The sequence below is a fragment of the Acanthochromis polyacanthus genome, chromosome 15, assembly GCF_021347895.1.
Source record: "Acanthochromis polyacanthus isolate Apoly-LR-REF ecotype Palm Island chromosome 15, KAUST_Apoly_ChrSc, whole genome shotgun sequence".
In the NCBI taxonomy this organism is placed as follows: Eukaryota; Metazoa; Chordata; class Actinopteri; family Pomacentridae; genus Acanthochromis; species Acanthochromis polyacanthus.
The window spans coordinates 37,823,759-37,840,428 of record NC_067127.1 but is presented as its reverse complement, the minus strand read 5'-3'; the positions used below and the strand labels follow the sequence as shown (position 1 = coordinate 37,840,428).

At 42.8% G+C, this 16,670-nt stretch overlaps 1 protein-coding gene across 50 annotated transcripts in view; it reads right to left on the bottom strand.

Moving 5' to 3' along the window:
- ninl (ninein-like) overlaps positions 1–10,852 on the bottom strand; it is a 51,208-nt gene extending 40,356 nt beyond the window's left edge. For all 50 annotated transcript variants that reach the window (XM_051959986.1, XM_051960006.1, XM_051959987.1 and 47 more), the window contains exons 1-8: positions 10,667–10,852; positions 8,027–8,235; positions 6,496–6,592; positions 5,884–6,086; positions 3,506–3,569; positions 2,883–2,980; positions 2,656–2,802; positions 579–758 (exon numbers count right to left, since the gene is read on the bottom strand). In XM_051959986.1, the coding sequence (XP_051815946.1) occupies positions 579–758; positions 2,656–2,802; positions 2,883–2,980; positions 3,506–3,569; positions 5,884–6,086; positions 6,496–6,592; positions 8,027–8,197 (960 nt within the window). In that variant the 5' untranslated portion in view covers positions 8,198–8,235; positions 10,667–10,852. The remainder of the gene's footprint in view (positions 1–578; positions 759–2,655; positions 2,803–2,882; positions 2,981–3,505; positions 3,570–5,883; positions 6,087–6,495; positions 6,593–8,026; positions 8,236–10,666) is intronic.
- Between the last annotated feature and the right edge of the window lie 5,818 nt (positions 10,853–16,670).

Genomic DNA, 16,670 nt, shown 5'->3' with positions numbered 1-16,670 from the left:
TCATGTTGAATCCCCTGTCCATGTTACATGATAAAATCCCCTTAGCTCAGGGCATTTCTAAGCTGGTTTGCATCGAGCGACTACCACCCAACGACTCCCCACTTGCATCTAGTAATCTCATAAAAGATAAAAACTACAAAAGCCTGTCCTAAACTACAAAAACTCGTAAAAACTACAAAAACTTGTAAAAACTACAAAAACTCGAAAAACTGCCAAAACTAAAAAAAAACTACAAAAACTTGTGAAAACTACAAAAACTCACATAAACTACAAAAAGTCGTAAAAATTACAACACTTGTAAAAACTACAGAAATTTGTAAAAACTACAAAAACTCGTCCTAAATTACACAAATTTGTCCAACTTCAATCTCGGTTTGTCCCGACTCGGCCCGAGTGTCCAGAAAGACTCGAGCTTCTATAGTATGGACTCGGCCGTGAAGATCAGGAGCTCCTCCAACAGAAACCTTAACTATCTGTAGACCAGACTGATGGTCTCTGGGGGGGAAATCAGGACTTTAATCTGCTGCAACCTGAAGCTTTGCTGGTCTGACCCGGTACTGGTTCTGGCCCACACTGACCTGCAGGATGTCCCGGCTGTTCCTGATGCCCTCCTCAGTCCAGAGAGCAATGACTTGGTTAGGGCTGGTGGATCCAGAACCGTCGTCCAGCCGGCTGAGGACCTTCTGACCCACGGTGGCGCTGAGCAGGGAAGAGGTGGAGCGGGCCGAGAGACCTGGTTCCTCCAGAACCGTCTGAGACTGTAGGACCAGCAGAGGAACATTCTGGATCAGCGTAGTTCCACTCACCTGTACATCACCTGTACCTGTACCTGAGAGCAGTAGTATGTCACCTGTACCTGACAGCAGCTCACCTGTACCTGACAGCAGCTCACCTGTACCTGAGAGTATCTCACCTGTACCTGAGAGTATCTCACCTGTACCTGAGAGCAGCTCACCTGTACCTGAGAGTATCTCACCTGTACCTGAGAGTATCTCACCTGTACCTGAGAGCAGCTCACCTGTACCTGACAGCAGCTCACCTGTACCTGACTGTAGCTCACCTGTACCTGACTGTAGCTCACCTGTACCTGAGTCTGTCTTGAGGTGCAGTGCATGATGAAGCCTCCCTGAGTCAGTCTGAGCTGCTACCTGTTCACTTGTTCACCTGCCCACCAGGCTCTGATTGGACTGATGACTGTCAGCTGCAGCAGAGTCTCCTGATTGGTTAGTAGGTGGACAGGTGGTGCTGCATTCAGGAGCTGCAGGTAAACTGAGCTGCAGTGATTAATCTACATGTTAAAACCTAAAATTTATGGATCTTCACTGTCCTTTTTAGGCAGAAATGCTGTAAATTCTCAGGTAGCATCTTCTCAGATGGTCCCTTTACCAGACCAGAGCCACAAGATGGAGGATGGAGGACCAGTTCTAGATCTGGAACATCCATCCATCCATCCATCCATCCATTCTCTATCCACCGCTTTATCCTCACTAGGGTCATGGGGGGTGCTGGAGCCTATCCCAGCTGACTCGGGTGAAGGCAGGGGACACCCTGGACAGGTCACCAGTCTGTAGCAGGGCTACATATACAGACACACAATCACACTCACATTCACACCTACGGACAATTTAGAGTAACCAATTAACCTCAGCATGTTTTTGGACTGTGGGAGGAAGCCGGAGTACCCGGAGAAAACCCACGCATGCACAGGGAGAACATGCAAACTCCATGCAGAAAGATCCCAGGCCGGGATTTGAACCGGGGATCTTCTTGCTGCAAGGTGAAAGTTCTAACCACTTACTCCACTGTGCAGCCCCTAGATCTGGAACAACCTGTGATTATTGAAATTATGGAGACAAAAATTCTGTGATGTGAACCTCAGACGTTCAGGCTCTCAGAAACAATGCTACACCTTTAGCATTGTAGTTAGCTTCATTCTACAACTTAACCTGTGTAGTAAGGCTCTTTATATACCTTTAACTGTAGATAGCATCTTTCTACAACTTTAGCTGAGTAATTTGCTTCTTTCTATATCTTTTAGTATTGTAGTTAGCTTAATTCTATACCTTTAGCACTGTAGTTAGCTTCACTCTATACCTTTAGCTAAGCAGTTAGCTTCTTTCTACAACTTTCTCTGTGTAGTGAGGCTCTTTATATACCTTTGCTGTAGTTAGCATCTTTCCATAACTTTAGCTGTGTAGTTAGCTTCTGCCTACAATATTAGCTGAGTAGCTAACTTCGTTCTATAAATTTAGCTTAGTAGTTAGTTTCTTTCTACAGCTTAACCTGTGTAGCAAGTCCCTTTATATACATTTAACTGTAGTTAGCATCTTTCTACAACTTTAGCTGAGTAATTAGCTTCTTTCTATAGCTTCAGCTGTATTTAGCATCTTTCATAATGCTAGCTGTGTAGTTAGCTTCTTTCTGTGATTTTTCTGTAAAGTTAGCGTCTTTCTGAGATGACCAAAACAGAGCAGTAACTGCAACGACAAGCACAAAGTTCTGTTCTTAGACTTTTACCTCTGGTTTGTGGGTACTATTCATTTTAAAATTCTTTTATGTGGCAGAATAATTCTTGTGAAACTGATATTAGAGAGTCAGGTTTTAACTCAGCTCAGGGCAGTTTAATGTAATTAGTTCATAATGTGAGTGTCTGACCCCATGTGGCGCCCTCTGCAGGTCAGCTGATCGAACGGGGGTGGAGCATGTCATGGGGGCGGAGCCACACAGCACCTTCTTGAACTCTGTGATGCTGACTCTGCCATCCAGGTCGGCGTCCAGCTTCCTGAGCAGCACGTCCACTTCCTGTTTAAAACAACAGATTATAATCACCATTCAGTTCAGGTGAGCTCACCTGACAGGACTCTCATTAACCCCTGGTGTACCTCAGTGTGGAGGCGCTGCAGACCCAGGTGGTGACATACTGCTGTCAGCACATGTGGCCCTCCACCGACCCCGAGCTCCTCCTCTTCCTGCTGATGAGCTGCTCAACACACGACCAGAGCAAAACAGCTTTCATTTGATTTCTTCACTGTGGAAACAGCTAGTTTTTCTGGAGCTTTCAGTGACACGCATCACAAAGTCACATGATCTCTACATCATTGAAGAACGACATGAGATGCTGCTGAAAGAACCGTCTGGTCTTCTGAAGCTCCTTGTATTGATCACAGATATTTAACTTTGATAAGCTCCATATGGTTGTGAAATTTACAGCTTTATTACATAAAAATACGTTCCTTTTTCACAGCAGGAAACAAACAGCTTCCTTCTCTAACTTAAGCTGTGTAGTTAACCAGTTTCAATGACTTTAACTTTGTACTTCACCTTTTTCTATGAATGTAATTGTGCATTTAGCTTAATCTACAGCTTTAGCTGAGTTGGTGACCTGTTTCTATAATGTTAGCTGTGTAATTAGCATATTTCCATAACTTTAGCTATGTAGTTAGTGTATATCTATGACTAACTGTGTAGAGAAGGCGTGGTCAGACTCTGGTCATAGATAAAGTACCTTCAGACTGGAAGTGCGTCTGGATGTTCTTCTGACTTCCTGCCTCCTCGTCAGACTTCAGGCTCTGCAGAGGAAACATGGATTTCAGTGATGTTGTTCTGTGTTCAGCTGCTGTTCCGTGTTCAGCTGTTGTTCCGTGTTCAGCGGCCTGTGAAGGCGGTCTGAACTACCAGAACAGCGTGTTGTGAAAGAGGGGATGCTGGGAGGAAGCTGTGGACGAGGCTCAGCGGTAATCACAAGGAATTCCTGAGCGCCATTACTTCTGCTACACTGAACTTATTGTGTGGGTTTGTTCATGTAAAGAAGCCCGGCGGTCACGCTAAAGAGCTTAGCATGTAGATCCCCCCCCTGTGGGAACCTGAAGCTGTGACATCACAGCTGATCAGAAAGGATGTTGGAGTCAAAGAATCAGGGGTAAATACTGATCAATGTTGTGTAACCAATGGATGGATGGACGGATGGACAGACTATAGATAGATAAAACCTTTATTGATCCCACCGTAAATACAAAAACAACGCGAAGAAAAAGAGCAGCACAATGCACAGATATAGATACTTTTCCTTCTAGAAGAAAATCTAAATATCTACAGAAGGAGATGATCAATGCTGCTGCATCAGAACGCAACGATAATCAGAACCCTCAGAAATCGGATGTTACATTTAGTCATGACTCTCAAGCTAACCTTCATCCCTGACCATCCTGGAAGGAACCCACAGACCCACAGCAGTGTCTGCATACAATGGCAGGGAGGATCTCGGCTCCTACCTAGTGAATGGAACCGCAAAAACATGTGGTTATGGGCCCAAGACAGATGAGCTACTGAAGAAAATGGGGGTCAGGGAGAAGAACAATGTGCTGGACAATCTCAATGATGCCTTTTGGCTTTCACAAAGTTCTCGAAGCACTGGGACACACATTCAACCAGAGATGTGTACAGGCTGACCAGAGTCTTTGATCCCAGACAGGCTCCAGCAATGGAAAAGCAGACTGAAGCCTACTCAACACTGAAGGCCATGCTAACCCATCAGAAGAGCTCAGAGAGCAGTGGATGTCCTCTCAGCAACATGTTTCCAGGGACCGCCTGCCGACTGATATGGAGCTTGGAAACTACTGGAGAGGCCTGAGTGATGTTTTACTGGTTTATTATGATTCTGATGTTTTACTGGTTTATTATGATTCTGATGTTTTACTGGTTTATTATGATTCTCTGACGTTTTACTACAACAAGTGGATCAGAACAGCAGCTGCAGTTTCTGCTCCTGAACTCTTTAAATCGAGCGTCTGCCAGCAGACACATTCCTCACAATCCCACTTCCTGAACAACCTCCACCGCCCCCAAAACCACCAAACCTCCTCCGGCTGCTCCTCCCCCACCAGGGACGGGATCTGTGGATATCTGAGACGCCCAACCTCACCCAGAAGAACCTCAGAGTTATGAAGCTCCAGCAGAGAGAACGGCCGTCACCACTTTATATGAAGGGCTAGAGACGAGCTCTGATCGGTCTCTAACAAGAAGGAGCGCTACCGCAGGTCCTTCATCCCCACTGCCATCAGACTGTAGAACACTACTGTGTAGTTGTTATTATGTGCAATATTTATTATCTTGTTCTTGCACTTTCGTGACTTTTGCACTCCTCTGTTTTTTGTTTCTAAGAGCCCTGTAATGTTAAATTTCTCCTTTGTGAGATTAATAAAGTCTATCTTATCTTATCTTAACTAACAAGAGAAAACATCCCATAATTCCCCTGAAATCATCCACAAATCAGGAGCCTCCAGGTGATCCAGAACCACAGCAGCAGGAAAACGATCTGCAGCTTCACGAGAACAAATCAACAATATGAGGCCGGAAACTGAACACAGACCTGCTGGAAACTACAACAAAATGAGACAAAATGACAAAAAAAAGACACAAAATGAGACAAAATGAAACAAAATGATAGAAATGAGTCACAAAATGAGAAAATGAGACACAAAATGAAACAAAATGAAAAAATGAGACAAAAAATGACAGAAATGAAACAAATTGAAAGAAATGAGCCACAAAATGAGAAAATGAGCCACAAAATAACAAAAATGAGCCACAAAATAACAAAAATGAGACACAAAATAACAAAAATGAGACACAAAATTACAGAAATGAAACAAAAAGACAAAAATGAGACACAAAATTACAGAAATGACACACAAAATGGCAAACATAAGAGTGTTGACTGCTCTGCTCTCACTGAGGAGAAACTCCACCAGGTACCATCTGAGAGGTCCACTTGAGGAAGCTCCTGAACTCTTCATGAACCTCTAACTTCCCTCAGTGCTCCACAGAACCTCCCACAGAAACACCAACAAAGAAGAGATCAAAGGACCAGGAACAGGAACTCACCTCGACGCTCTCCAGAGACGTCGCCCGTCTCAGTTTGGCTCTGCGGACGCCGACCGGCGACGAGTCCGACGCCTCAGTTCTGGACGGCGGCGAGTCCTCCGAGTCGCAGGTGAGGGCGGCGCCAGGTGTGCTGTCCGGACGGGAGCGTCGTCCGTAACGCTTCGTTCCCTTCACGAACTTTGGCTTCACCTCCTCTGGAACCACTGATCAGAAGAACGCAGATATAACTGATCAATACTGATCAATAACCAATAACTGATCAATACTGAACCAATAACTGATCAATACAGAACCAATAACTGATCAAAACTGAACCAATAACTGATCAAAACTGAACCAATAACTTATTAATACTGAACCAATAATTGATCAATACTGAACCAATACCTGATCAATACTAAACCAATAAGTGATCAATACAGAGCCTATAACTGATCAATACTGAACCAATACTGAACCAAAACCTGATCAATACTGAATCAATAATTGATCAATACAGAGCCTATAACTGATCAATACAGAACCAATACCTGATCAATACTGAACCAATAACTGATCAATACAGAACCAATAACTGATCAATATTGAACCAATACCTGATCAGTGCCTCACCTGGCTCCAGGTAGCTGCTGTCGTCCTCTGAGGTGCTGAAGTCCAGAGAACGAGACAAAACGGAGACGAAGACGTCCTTAAACTCCTCGAAGTTCACCTGGAGGACACAGACACACAACCTTCACCTGGAGGACACAGACACACAACCTTCACCTGGAGGACACAGACACACAACCTTCACCTGGAGGACACAGACACACAACCTTCACCTGGAGGACACAGACACACAACCTTCACCTGGACACAGACACACAACCTTCACCTGGAGGACACAGACACACAACCTTCACCTGGAGGACACAGACACACAACCTTCACCTGGAGGACACAGACACACAACCTTCACCTGGAGGACACAGACACACAACCTTCACCTGGAGAACACAGACACACAACCTTCACCTGGAGGACACAGACACACAACCTTCACCTGGAGGACACAGACACACAACCTTCACCTGGAGAACACAGACACACAACCTTCACCTGGAGGACACAGACACACAACCTTCACCTGGAGGACACAGACACACAACCTTCACCTGGAGGACACAGACACACAACCTTCACCTGGAGGACACAGACACACAACCTTCACCTGGAGAACACAGACACACAACCTTCACCTGGAGGACACAGACACACAACCTTCACCTGGAGGACACAGACACACAACCTTCACCTGGAGGACACAGACACACAACCTTCACCTGGAGGACACAGACACACAACCTTCACCTGGAGGACACAGACACACAACCTTCGCCTGGAGGACAGACATACCCTGCTGTGTAGCATTGTGTAGCAGTTGTGTTACTCTGCTGTGTAGCATTGTGTAGCAGTTGTGTTACTCTGCTGTGTAGCATTGTGTAGCAGTTGTGTTACTCTGCTGTGTAGCATTGTGTAGTAGTTGTGTTACCCTGCTGTGTAGCATTGTGTAGTAGTTGTGTTACTCTGCTGTGTAGCATTGTGTAGCAGTTGTGTTACCCTGCTGTGTAGCATTGTGTAGCAGTTGTGTTACCCTGCTGTGTAGCATTGTGTAGTAGTTGTGTTACTCTGCTGTGTAGCATTGTGTAGTAGTTGTGTTACTCTTCTGTGTAGCATTGTGTAGCAGTTGTGTTACCCTGCTGTGTAGCATTGTGTAGTAGTTGTGTTACCCTGCCGTGTAGCATTGTGTAGTAGTTGTGTTACCCTGCCGTGTAGCATTGTGTAGTAGTTGTGTTACCCTGCTGTGTAGCATTGTGTAGTAGTTGTGTTACTCTGCTGTGTAGCATTGTGTAGTAGTTGTGTTACCCTGCTGTGTAGCATTGTGTAGTAGTTGTGTTACTCTGCTGTGTAGCATTGTGTAGTAGTTGTGTTACCCTGCTGTGTAGCATTGTGTAGTAGTTGTGTTACCCTGCTGTGTAGCATTGTGTAGTAGTTGTGTTACTCTGCTGTGTAGCATTGTGTAGTAGTTGTGTTACCCTGCTGTGTAGCATTGTGTAGTAGTTGTGTTACCCTGCTGTGTAGCATTGTGTAGTAGTTGTGTTACCCTGCTGTGTCGTCCCAGCAGTGTGTCCAGCAGCAGGTCCAGATGTGTGTCCAGCTGCAGTCTGCTGCAGAGCTCCGTCAGCTCGTCTCTGTCCAGGAATCCCGTCTCCGTCGTGTCGCAGCTGTCGAACTCGGCCTTCAGCTGAGCCACGTAGCGGCTGTGCTCCTCCATCACAACGCATCACAACGCATCAGGCTGTGACACAACGCCTGCAGAACAAACAGAGCCCAGCATTAATTCATCTGATCAACACACTTCTACAGGTCTGGAGGTAGGTTTTCTTTTTTTAAAAAAACATCACCAAAACACCAGCAGTTAGACAGAAACTACAACAGAAAGAATCCTCAGATTTCCAACAGTCCTTGAACTACTCACCTGTGACACCAGGTCCATCAGGAAAACGAAAATAAATCCCCATATACTTCTAGATTCTGAGACCCAGAGCCCTAGAGATAGTAAGAGTTGCGACACTCCCATAGGGTGCCGTTGTACGCTTTCTTTCGGTCTACTTCCGGGTTGTGGAGGCTTGTTTAGTTCCAAGCACCGCTTCTACAGTGATAGCCACCGTTCATTTGCACTGCAGGTTGTTGAGTATATGTGGAGGTAAGTTGATGAAATGCCTTCCTCTTTTGAATTGTCAACTGCCTATATTTTATCAGAGGCTCTTTATGATGCAGATGCTGAGCTTTATTTGTATTTGTGCAGCGTAATTATATATATTTTTTTATCTTGGTAGACGACTGAATTTCTGCTACTTTTTTTTAGCTCGACTCTGCTGTTAGCTGTGAAGTTGACGGATTAATTGTTGATGAGTCGCTACCTCTTTTTAATTTTAACGTCTTTATATTATATCAGAAGCCCTTTGTGGTGCATACATTTATCTGTATTTGTGAATATTGGCAGATGACTGACTTTCAGGCATTGCCTTGTGCTTGTTAGCTCTTCTTTGAAAGCTACCTAGCTACATCGCTACCTCTTTTTAATTGTCAAGACTACGTCCTTTATATGAGACCCTTTATAATGCATAAACTTATACTTGTAAGTATTTAACAAATATATTTATTAATATCTATCGTATCTATCTATCCGCCAGTATCCCGAGAACCCTCACTGAAGACACGAAGACCCTCATTGTTTCTCCCATTGTCAATAAAACAAACTATTTCATTCATCAAAGCATAATGAGTTGTTATTCTTGAATATATATTTTGTGCATGTCTTAAAATGGTTATAGTGAGTCAACTCCTGCCTGGACACTATCTGCTGAATGGACTGTTGTTACTCTGCTTTTCAATAACTCCCAGACTACGGGTAAGTGAATCGGAGAAATGTAGACATTGTCTGGAAATACAATAATCCAGCTGGGCAAAAATTAACATCTTCAATCATCTTACATTTCTGTGTAAAAGTGGATTTTCTATGCTAACACGAATGTGAAACATTCCCTCCAAAACCCCAAAAGTGTCTTTAATATGTCACCTTACGGCTCAAAATGTAAAACTGACATTTACATACATACTCCAATGAATTAATAATCAAACAAGTACTTGGAGGTGTGATTTTATTCCATTTTTACCGTGAAATCGCCGCTCTCAGTCCCATAGAAGGAAATGACAGCGCTGCCTGTTTGGAACTATTCAGGCTTACATGAACCACGTGACCGCCCCGCTGCCAGAGCATGAGTGTCGCAACTCTTACTGTCTCTAGGGCTCTGCTGAGACCAAAAGGGAAACATTTAGAGAGATTCAGGTTGAACTGCAGGCAGTGTTTCCTCAGAGACTAAAATAAATGCAGCAGAAACACAGAACAGAGAATCTAGTATTTTGGAGATCATTCAGCATGGAGAAACATCTACTGATGAGGAGCAGAGTAGAGAGGAACAGTCTGGAGATAGAAAAACATCTATAGAATGAGGAGACAGAATGACCACAAAGAGAGAAAATGACATAAATAAGGAAAAAATGACAAAAGCAACACACAAAGCAATGAAAACAAGGTTCAAAATGACAAAAAAGAGACACAAAATGGCAAAGCAATACACAAAAAGACAAAAATGAGACACGAAATGACAAAAATTGATATTCTTCCTTCAAATAACTGAATTAAATAACCAGTTAATCACCTGTTAATCAACTAATCAATGAATCCAACGTTAAAACCATCAGTTTAAAGCTAATCATCTGTGATCGACTGGACTAGACTAGATCGACCAATTGTGCTGTGACATCATCATTAGCGGTTTTAATTTGTAGTTTTTGTGCCACAAAGTCGGACAATAAAGTTGATTTAAACTTAAATCAGAACGAATAAAGTTAATTAAAGTACTTTAACTGAGAGAACTGCTCGTGTGAAGTACTCCGTTACTCCGAACTACCTCCGTTACTCGGTAAAACTGTAGAACGGGGAATGTAAACAGGAACGGTAACTGACACGCTCGGCCCCGTCCGGTCGGGCTCGCGACTCGAAGAAGCGTCTCCATGGGAACGGAGGAACAAAGGGCTCGCGCCGCTAATTGACCGCGAAAAAAACTTTAGGAACAAAACTGAAAAACGCATTTTAACGTGTCCAGTACCGGAGAAAGTCTGTCCGGTAGCCGCTGGTTAACGGTGAGAGCCGGTCCGCTCGGTTAGTTGGTCTTACCGCGGGAAAAGTCCTCCTCCTCCGGTCGTTCTCCGGTAAAACTTCACGGTTCTTCCATGAACGGCACCGGAGCTCTGCACGGACCGACCAGCATCAACACGGAGCGGACTAACGGAGCAGCCAGACACCGACACACCGAGAGGGACAGCCGAGAAATGCCGAAACCTGAGGACGTACAGGGAGACACCTCCGGTACGGCTTCACAGTAAGAGCTCATTTATATGGCGCCTTTCAAAATAAAGTTACAGAGGAATACATCAGAACATGAGTGCAATAATTAAATGTATGAAGAATATACATTAAAACCAGACAGACAGACAGACTAAACCTTTATTGATCCCACAGCGGGGAAATTTACAGTGTAACAGCAGCAAATACAACAGTTTAAATAAAAAGGAGAGCAGCACACAATGCACACTGTGCATGTATATAAATATTTCCTTCTTCTGGAAGAAAAAGAAATGTAAACATTTTAAAAATATGAATAAAAATATTGGTATAAGAAAAAATGAAATTTTAAAAAGTATAACAATAAGACCCAACATTTATATATGATTGTAAATAATATGATAAATGCAGGAATAAAACTTTAGATCAGGGGTTACCAAACTTTCACCCTGCGACCCGAAAATAACAGTTCCTCAGACATGAATTAACAGAAAAGAGATGCTTAATGGCAAAAACTAGATGCAAAATGGCAAAAATGAGATGCAAAATGGCAAAAATGAGACATAATTTAACAAAAATTAGGAACAAAATGACAAAAATGAGACACAAAATGCAAAAACGAGCCACAAAATGATAAAAATGAGATTCAAAATGCCAACAATGAATCACAGAATGACAAAAACAAGTCACAAAATGACAAACATTCGACACACCTAGACACCTAGACCTCTATGAATATCTAGACCTGTATGAACATCTAGACCTCTATGAACATCTAGACCTCTATGAACACCTAGACCTCTGTGAACACCAAGACCTCTATGAACACCTAGACCTCTGTGAACATCTAGACCTCTGTGAATACCTAGACCTCTATGAACATCTAGACCTGTATGAACATGTAGACCTCTATGAATACCTAGACCGCTATGAACTTCTAGACCTCTATGAACACCAATATCTAGACCTCTATGAACATCTAGACCTCTATGAACACCTAGACCTGTATGAACATGTAGACCTCTATGAACATCTAGACCTCTATGAACACCTAGATCTGTATGAACATGTAGACCTCTATGAACATCTAGACCTCTATGAACACCTAGACCTCTATGAACATCTAGACCTCTATGAACATCTAGACCTCTATGAACATCTAGACCTCTATGAACACCTCGACCTCTATGAATACCTAGACCTCTATGAACATCTAGACCTCTATGAACAGTTTAACATCTACCAGCTTCTGCTGCGTTTACTGATGGTGATGCTAATGTAGCACCCATGAATGTAACACACATTTTAATTGTTCAGGAGTTGTGCTTTTGCTTGTAATGGTGTTATATCCACCACAAGGTGGCGCCTGTCGCTCCCTGATGAGTCTGGGAGGACTGTGGCGGACGGGAGAGAAACAGGAAGTAGGAGAAGAAAAAAACGAGACGAACGTTACAAGAAGCGAGAAAAGCTCATTGTTTTCTGTGTGGGGAAACTGAATAAGTCGACGAAATTCACTATTTTTTGTTCTTTTGGTTCAGAAGTTGATATTTTTGAAACTACGCCTGTTATCAAAGGACGGAAGCAGATGGATATTTGATGTGTCTTTGTGTCTATTCTCCGGTGAGTTACTTCTGTTAGCTCAGCGTTAGCTTGAAACTTTGCTAGCTTTTGTTCACTGCAACGATGTGACTGACGGGTAAAAGGAAAAAAAACAATCGGAGAAATAAGAAATGAGTGATGTTGAAAAATGCTTATCACTGTTTTTATGTGCAAGTAATCTGAAATGCTGTAATGATAAGTGGATTGTCTTTTATGTTGTACTTCTTTTAAGAGCATGTGCATTGTGTTATGATTGTGTTACTGGAGAGAAAATAGCGGAAATTTACTGATGTTGAATGTATTGAGGGAATATATGGACTTAACAAGCCTAATTATATGCCGTGTAGGTTGTTTTTTTTGTGCCTGATATCTACGTGGAGGAAACGGCGACAGGGCGGTTTTCGAGGCATTGGAGGTGTTCCGGTCGTTGCCATAACTACGGGAAGAGCCGCTCTGTGGACTGGATCTGAACTTCGATTGGAGGACAGATAAGATTTCCACACAAGAAAAGAAACATATGGGAAAACAGAAACTGAAATGACTGAAACTGAACTTCTGTGGAAGAAATTCTGACTGACTTTTTATTTCTTTTGACTTGACTAAATAACTTAAGAAGCTTCTTTGGGGAAAGGAAATATAACTGGAATTTGTTTATTTTGTTTATAAAACCTACTGTGTAGTAAAGAGGAAAAAGTTACAGTTGTACCTGGGTACAGTAAGTTTTATTTTGTTGATTATCTTTATTCCTATGTGCTCAAACCTCTCTGGAGGAACAGAGATGAATTCATTTCCTTGCCGAATGTGATGCACAGTACTTTACTTTTTTATTTTCTTTCTGTTAAAGCCGAGCTTAGCAGGTGAATCAGCGCTAAGAGAGACATCCTTTGTTATTAAATGCACCCAGTTCTTTCAAACGAATCCTGGTCTTGTTTTACTTATTAATCCTCCTTTATGAATCTAGATTTAGATACTGATGTTACACGGTTTCACAGGTGAATAACCTTTGGTATCGCTGTCACATCACGGTACATCTTGTGGCGAGCCAGCCAGGAGGATTTTAAGTAAAACTCGAGCCAAACTAGCATTTTGCTGTTTTAAAGACTGCATCAGAAATAACTATGGCTACTTCTGCTGGTACTGAGTGAGATTTTGACACAAAAAGGTCAGTTCTTGTGTTAGGTGTCACTGATGATGATACAAATGATGAAGTTACAGAGGTTCTAGAAGAACATGGGGGGATCAGGAAGATTGTTCGTGTAAATCCAGAGCAGGTTGTGATAGAGTTTGAGTCTGAAGAAGTCGCAACACACCTTGCAGCCAAATTTCCTTTTGAGATCGCCACTGCCAAAGATCCCTCTCTAAAGTGGTGTTTAGACAGCATTGATAAACTTGTTGCTTCAGCTAGTAAGCCCTCTAATACATCCGAACCAGTACTCAACGCACCAATTCCAGATGAATCAGATTCTAGTGGGACAGATAGCTCAGGTTCTGAGAAAAGTAGGTCGAGTGGTGGTTTGGAATCTTTTGCATCAGTTCTCCCAACAAGTAAGCCTCAGGTGTCCCCAGTCAGAACCACTTCAAGACCACTTAACAAGACAATAAAACCTAAAAAACGGTCTGTGGGAGTTACTCCAGGAGTACTGGACAACAATGTACTCAACCCTCCAGATGTCCAACGTATAATAGTAGAGCATGTTATCAAGAATGAAGCTTCCACTTCAAGCCAATCCCCCAAGCGACTACGGTCCTTCTCAGGCAGAGTGCCCAAGCCACCTGGTGAAGTAGACTTTGAGACTTGGAGTTTACATGTTGAACTTATGTTCCAGGATGGCCTGCCTAGCGACATGCTACGAAGGATGATACTAGAGAGTCTACTGTCACCTGCTTCAGACATTGTTAGACAACTTGGACCCGGTTCATCCCCAAAAGACTATGTGAGGCTTCTCCAGTCAGCATATGGACTTGTTGATGATGGTGAGGAAATTTTTGCCAAATTTCTTAACACTCATCAGGAATCAGGTGAAAAGGCCTCCGAATATCTGCAGAGGTTGCAAGCACTTCTCAACACTGCAATAAGAAGAGGAGGTGCAAGTGAAGCAAATGCAAACAGACAGCTATTTAAACAGTTCACTCGTGGGTGCTGGGATCAGACTTTGCTTTTGACTCTCCAGCAAAAGATAAAAACTGACTTACCACCAGATTTCTCTGAACTCCTCCTTCAGCTGAGAACAGAAGAAGAAAGGAGAGCAGTAAAGATGGATAGGATGCAACGCCATTTTGGGAGCTCAAAGGTGAAACCTACCATGCACTTTCAGTATGTTGCAGAAGCTACCCCCAAAGATGAGCTTAACACCGACATTCTACAGAAATATATTGCAGAAACAGAGAGCTTAAGAAGACAAGTATCAGAGTTACAGACACAGCTGACAGAAAAGAGAGCTCAGAGAAGGAAAAAACATGAAGAGAAGACAACTACAGTTCCTGAGTCATCCACAGTAACAGCTGATGTCCAAGTCCACCAACAAGCTTAAAGACCGCAACCAAAACCTTGGTTTTGTTTCAAGTGTGGAGAAAATGGCCACATTGCCAGACAATGTGAGAATGTTCCCAACAAAGATCTGGTTGACAAGAAATACAAAGAACTGAAAGCTAAGCAGCAGGAGTGGAGGGCCAGAAATGGTCAGGCTTTAAACTGGACCGGGTTTCAGTAGCGGGACACACTGAGGCCCAGACAGAACAGAGTCCCCATCCAGCACAGAGTTCTATGCACAGTCAGAGACACGCCGAAGCCAATAATATGAGTCAGTCACTACCAGGGCTGTCAGATAAAGCTCTTTTGACAGCACTGGTGGGATCAAAGCGCCTTGCCACCTTTTTTTTTGCAATGCACATTTTATTATTTTTTCTTTAAAAACAAAATGTAGACATACAAATAGAACAAAACAAAACACCACACCGACCTGGATATATTCAATCAACACATGGTACTGTTAACCAGTTGGTGAAGGCTGACCAAGTGTAGTCATAATGATGCAGCTTATTAAGGAGACCATAAGTTACTTTTTCGTAAGAGGCTAATTTCGCCATCGTATTGAGCCTCCATAAGGTGGAGGTTGCTTTTTCATCCAATGTCTTAACAAAACACGTTTTGCTGTTGTGAGAGCAAGGATAATCCATCTCTTTTCAAAGGGCGAAAATTGGGAGTCTGGAAGTTCCAAAGTTGAGCCCAAGACTGAAAGCTTGGGTGAAATGGAAAATCTCTTTTTTAAGACTTTATAGATAATCTCCACATTATTCTTCCACCAGTCTTGAAGCGCTGGGCAGCTCCAGAGGATATGAAAAATTGATCCACCATGCTCACCACATCTCCAGCAGGTGTCTGTGGGAATCAAGTTCCATTTGTGGAGCTGTTGAGGAGTTCGATGCCATCTGTGAATTATCTTGAGATGAATAAATCTGTTGCCTATCTCTTTATACATTGTATTGGTGTTATGCAAACAAGATTCCCAATCATCTTGAGATATGTCCAAAGGAAGCTCCTCGGCCCAATATTTTTTTACTTTGGATAATGGGTCAGATATTTGGTCCAGAAGTAATTTATATATTTTTGAGGTAATCCCTTTCCTAATTAATGATTTGCGAAGCAAGGCTTCTACAGGGCTACCAGGAGGGCAACCAAGAGGGCGTCCTATCCATTTAGATAGTGCGCTTCGCAATTGGACATACCTCCAAAACTGATTATGTGACAGATTATATTTATCAACAACTTGGTCAAAACTAAGAAAACAGTTCGTCTTTACATCGAATAAATTTTGCACAGTGATAATTCCCTGTTTACGCCACTGTGGCCAATTAACAGATTTTTCCCCAATTAAAATTTTAGGATTGTCCCATAAAGGAGACAATGGCGACCTGTAAAAGTCCCAACGTCCTGTTCTGTGCAATTTAATCCAAATTGTTTTGGCTGCAGATATTATAGGATGCTCCCTTTGTGTTTTAGTTTTCACCCCAAATAAATTTAACCACGGGGATTTGCCATCATTAGCCTTACACTCTAGCTGGAACCAAATAGGTTTATCAGACATGTTTGAATCAGGCAACCACACTCTCATTTGTTTCACACTTAAAGTCCAATAGTACCATTTAAAATTAGGCAGTGTGAAACCCCCTCTTTCAGCACTTGTTTGTAATTTTTTAAGACTTAACCGATGGTGTGATTTGCCCCAAAGAAAATCTA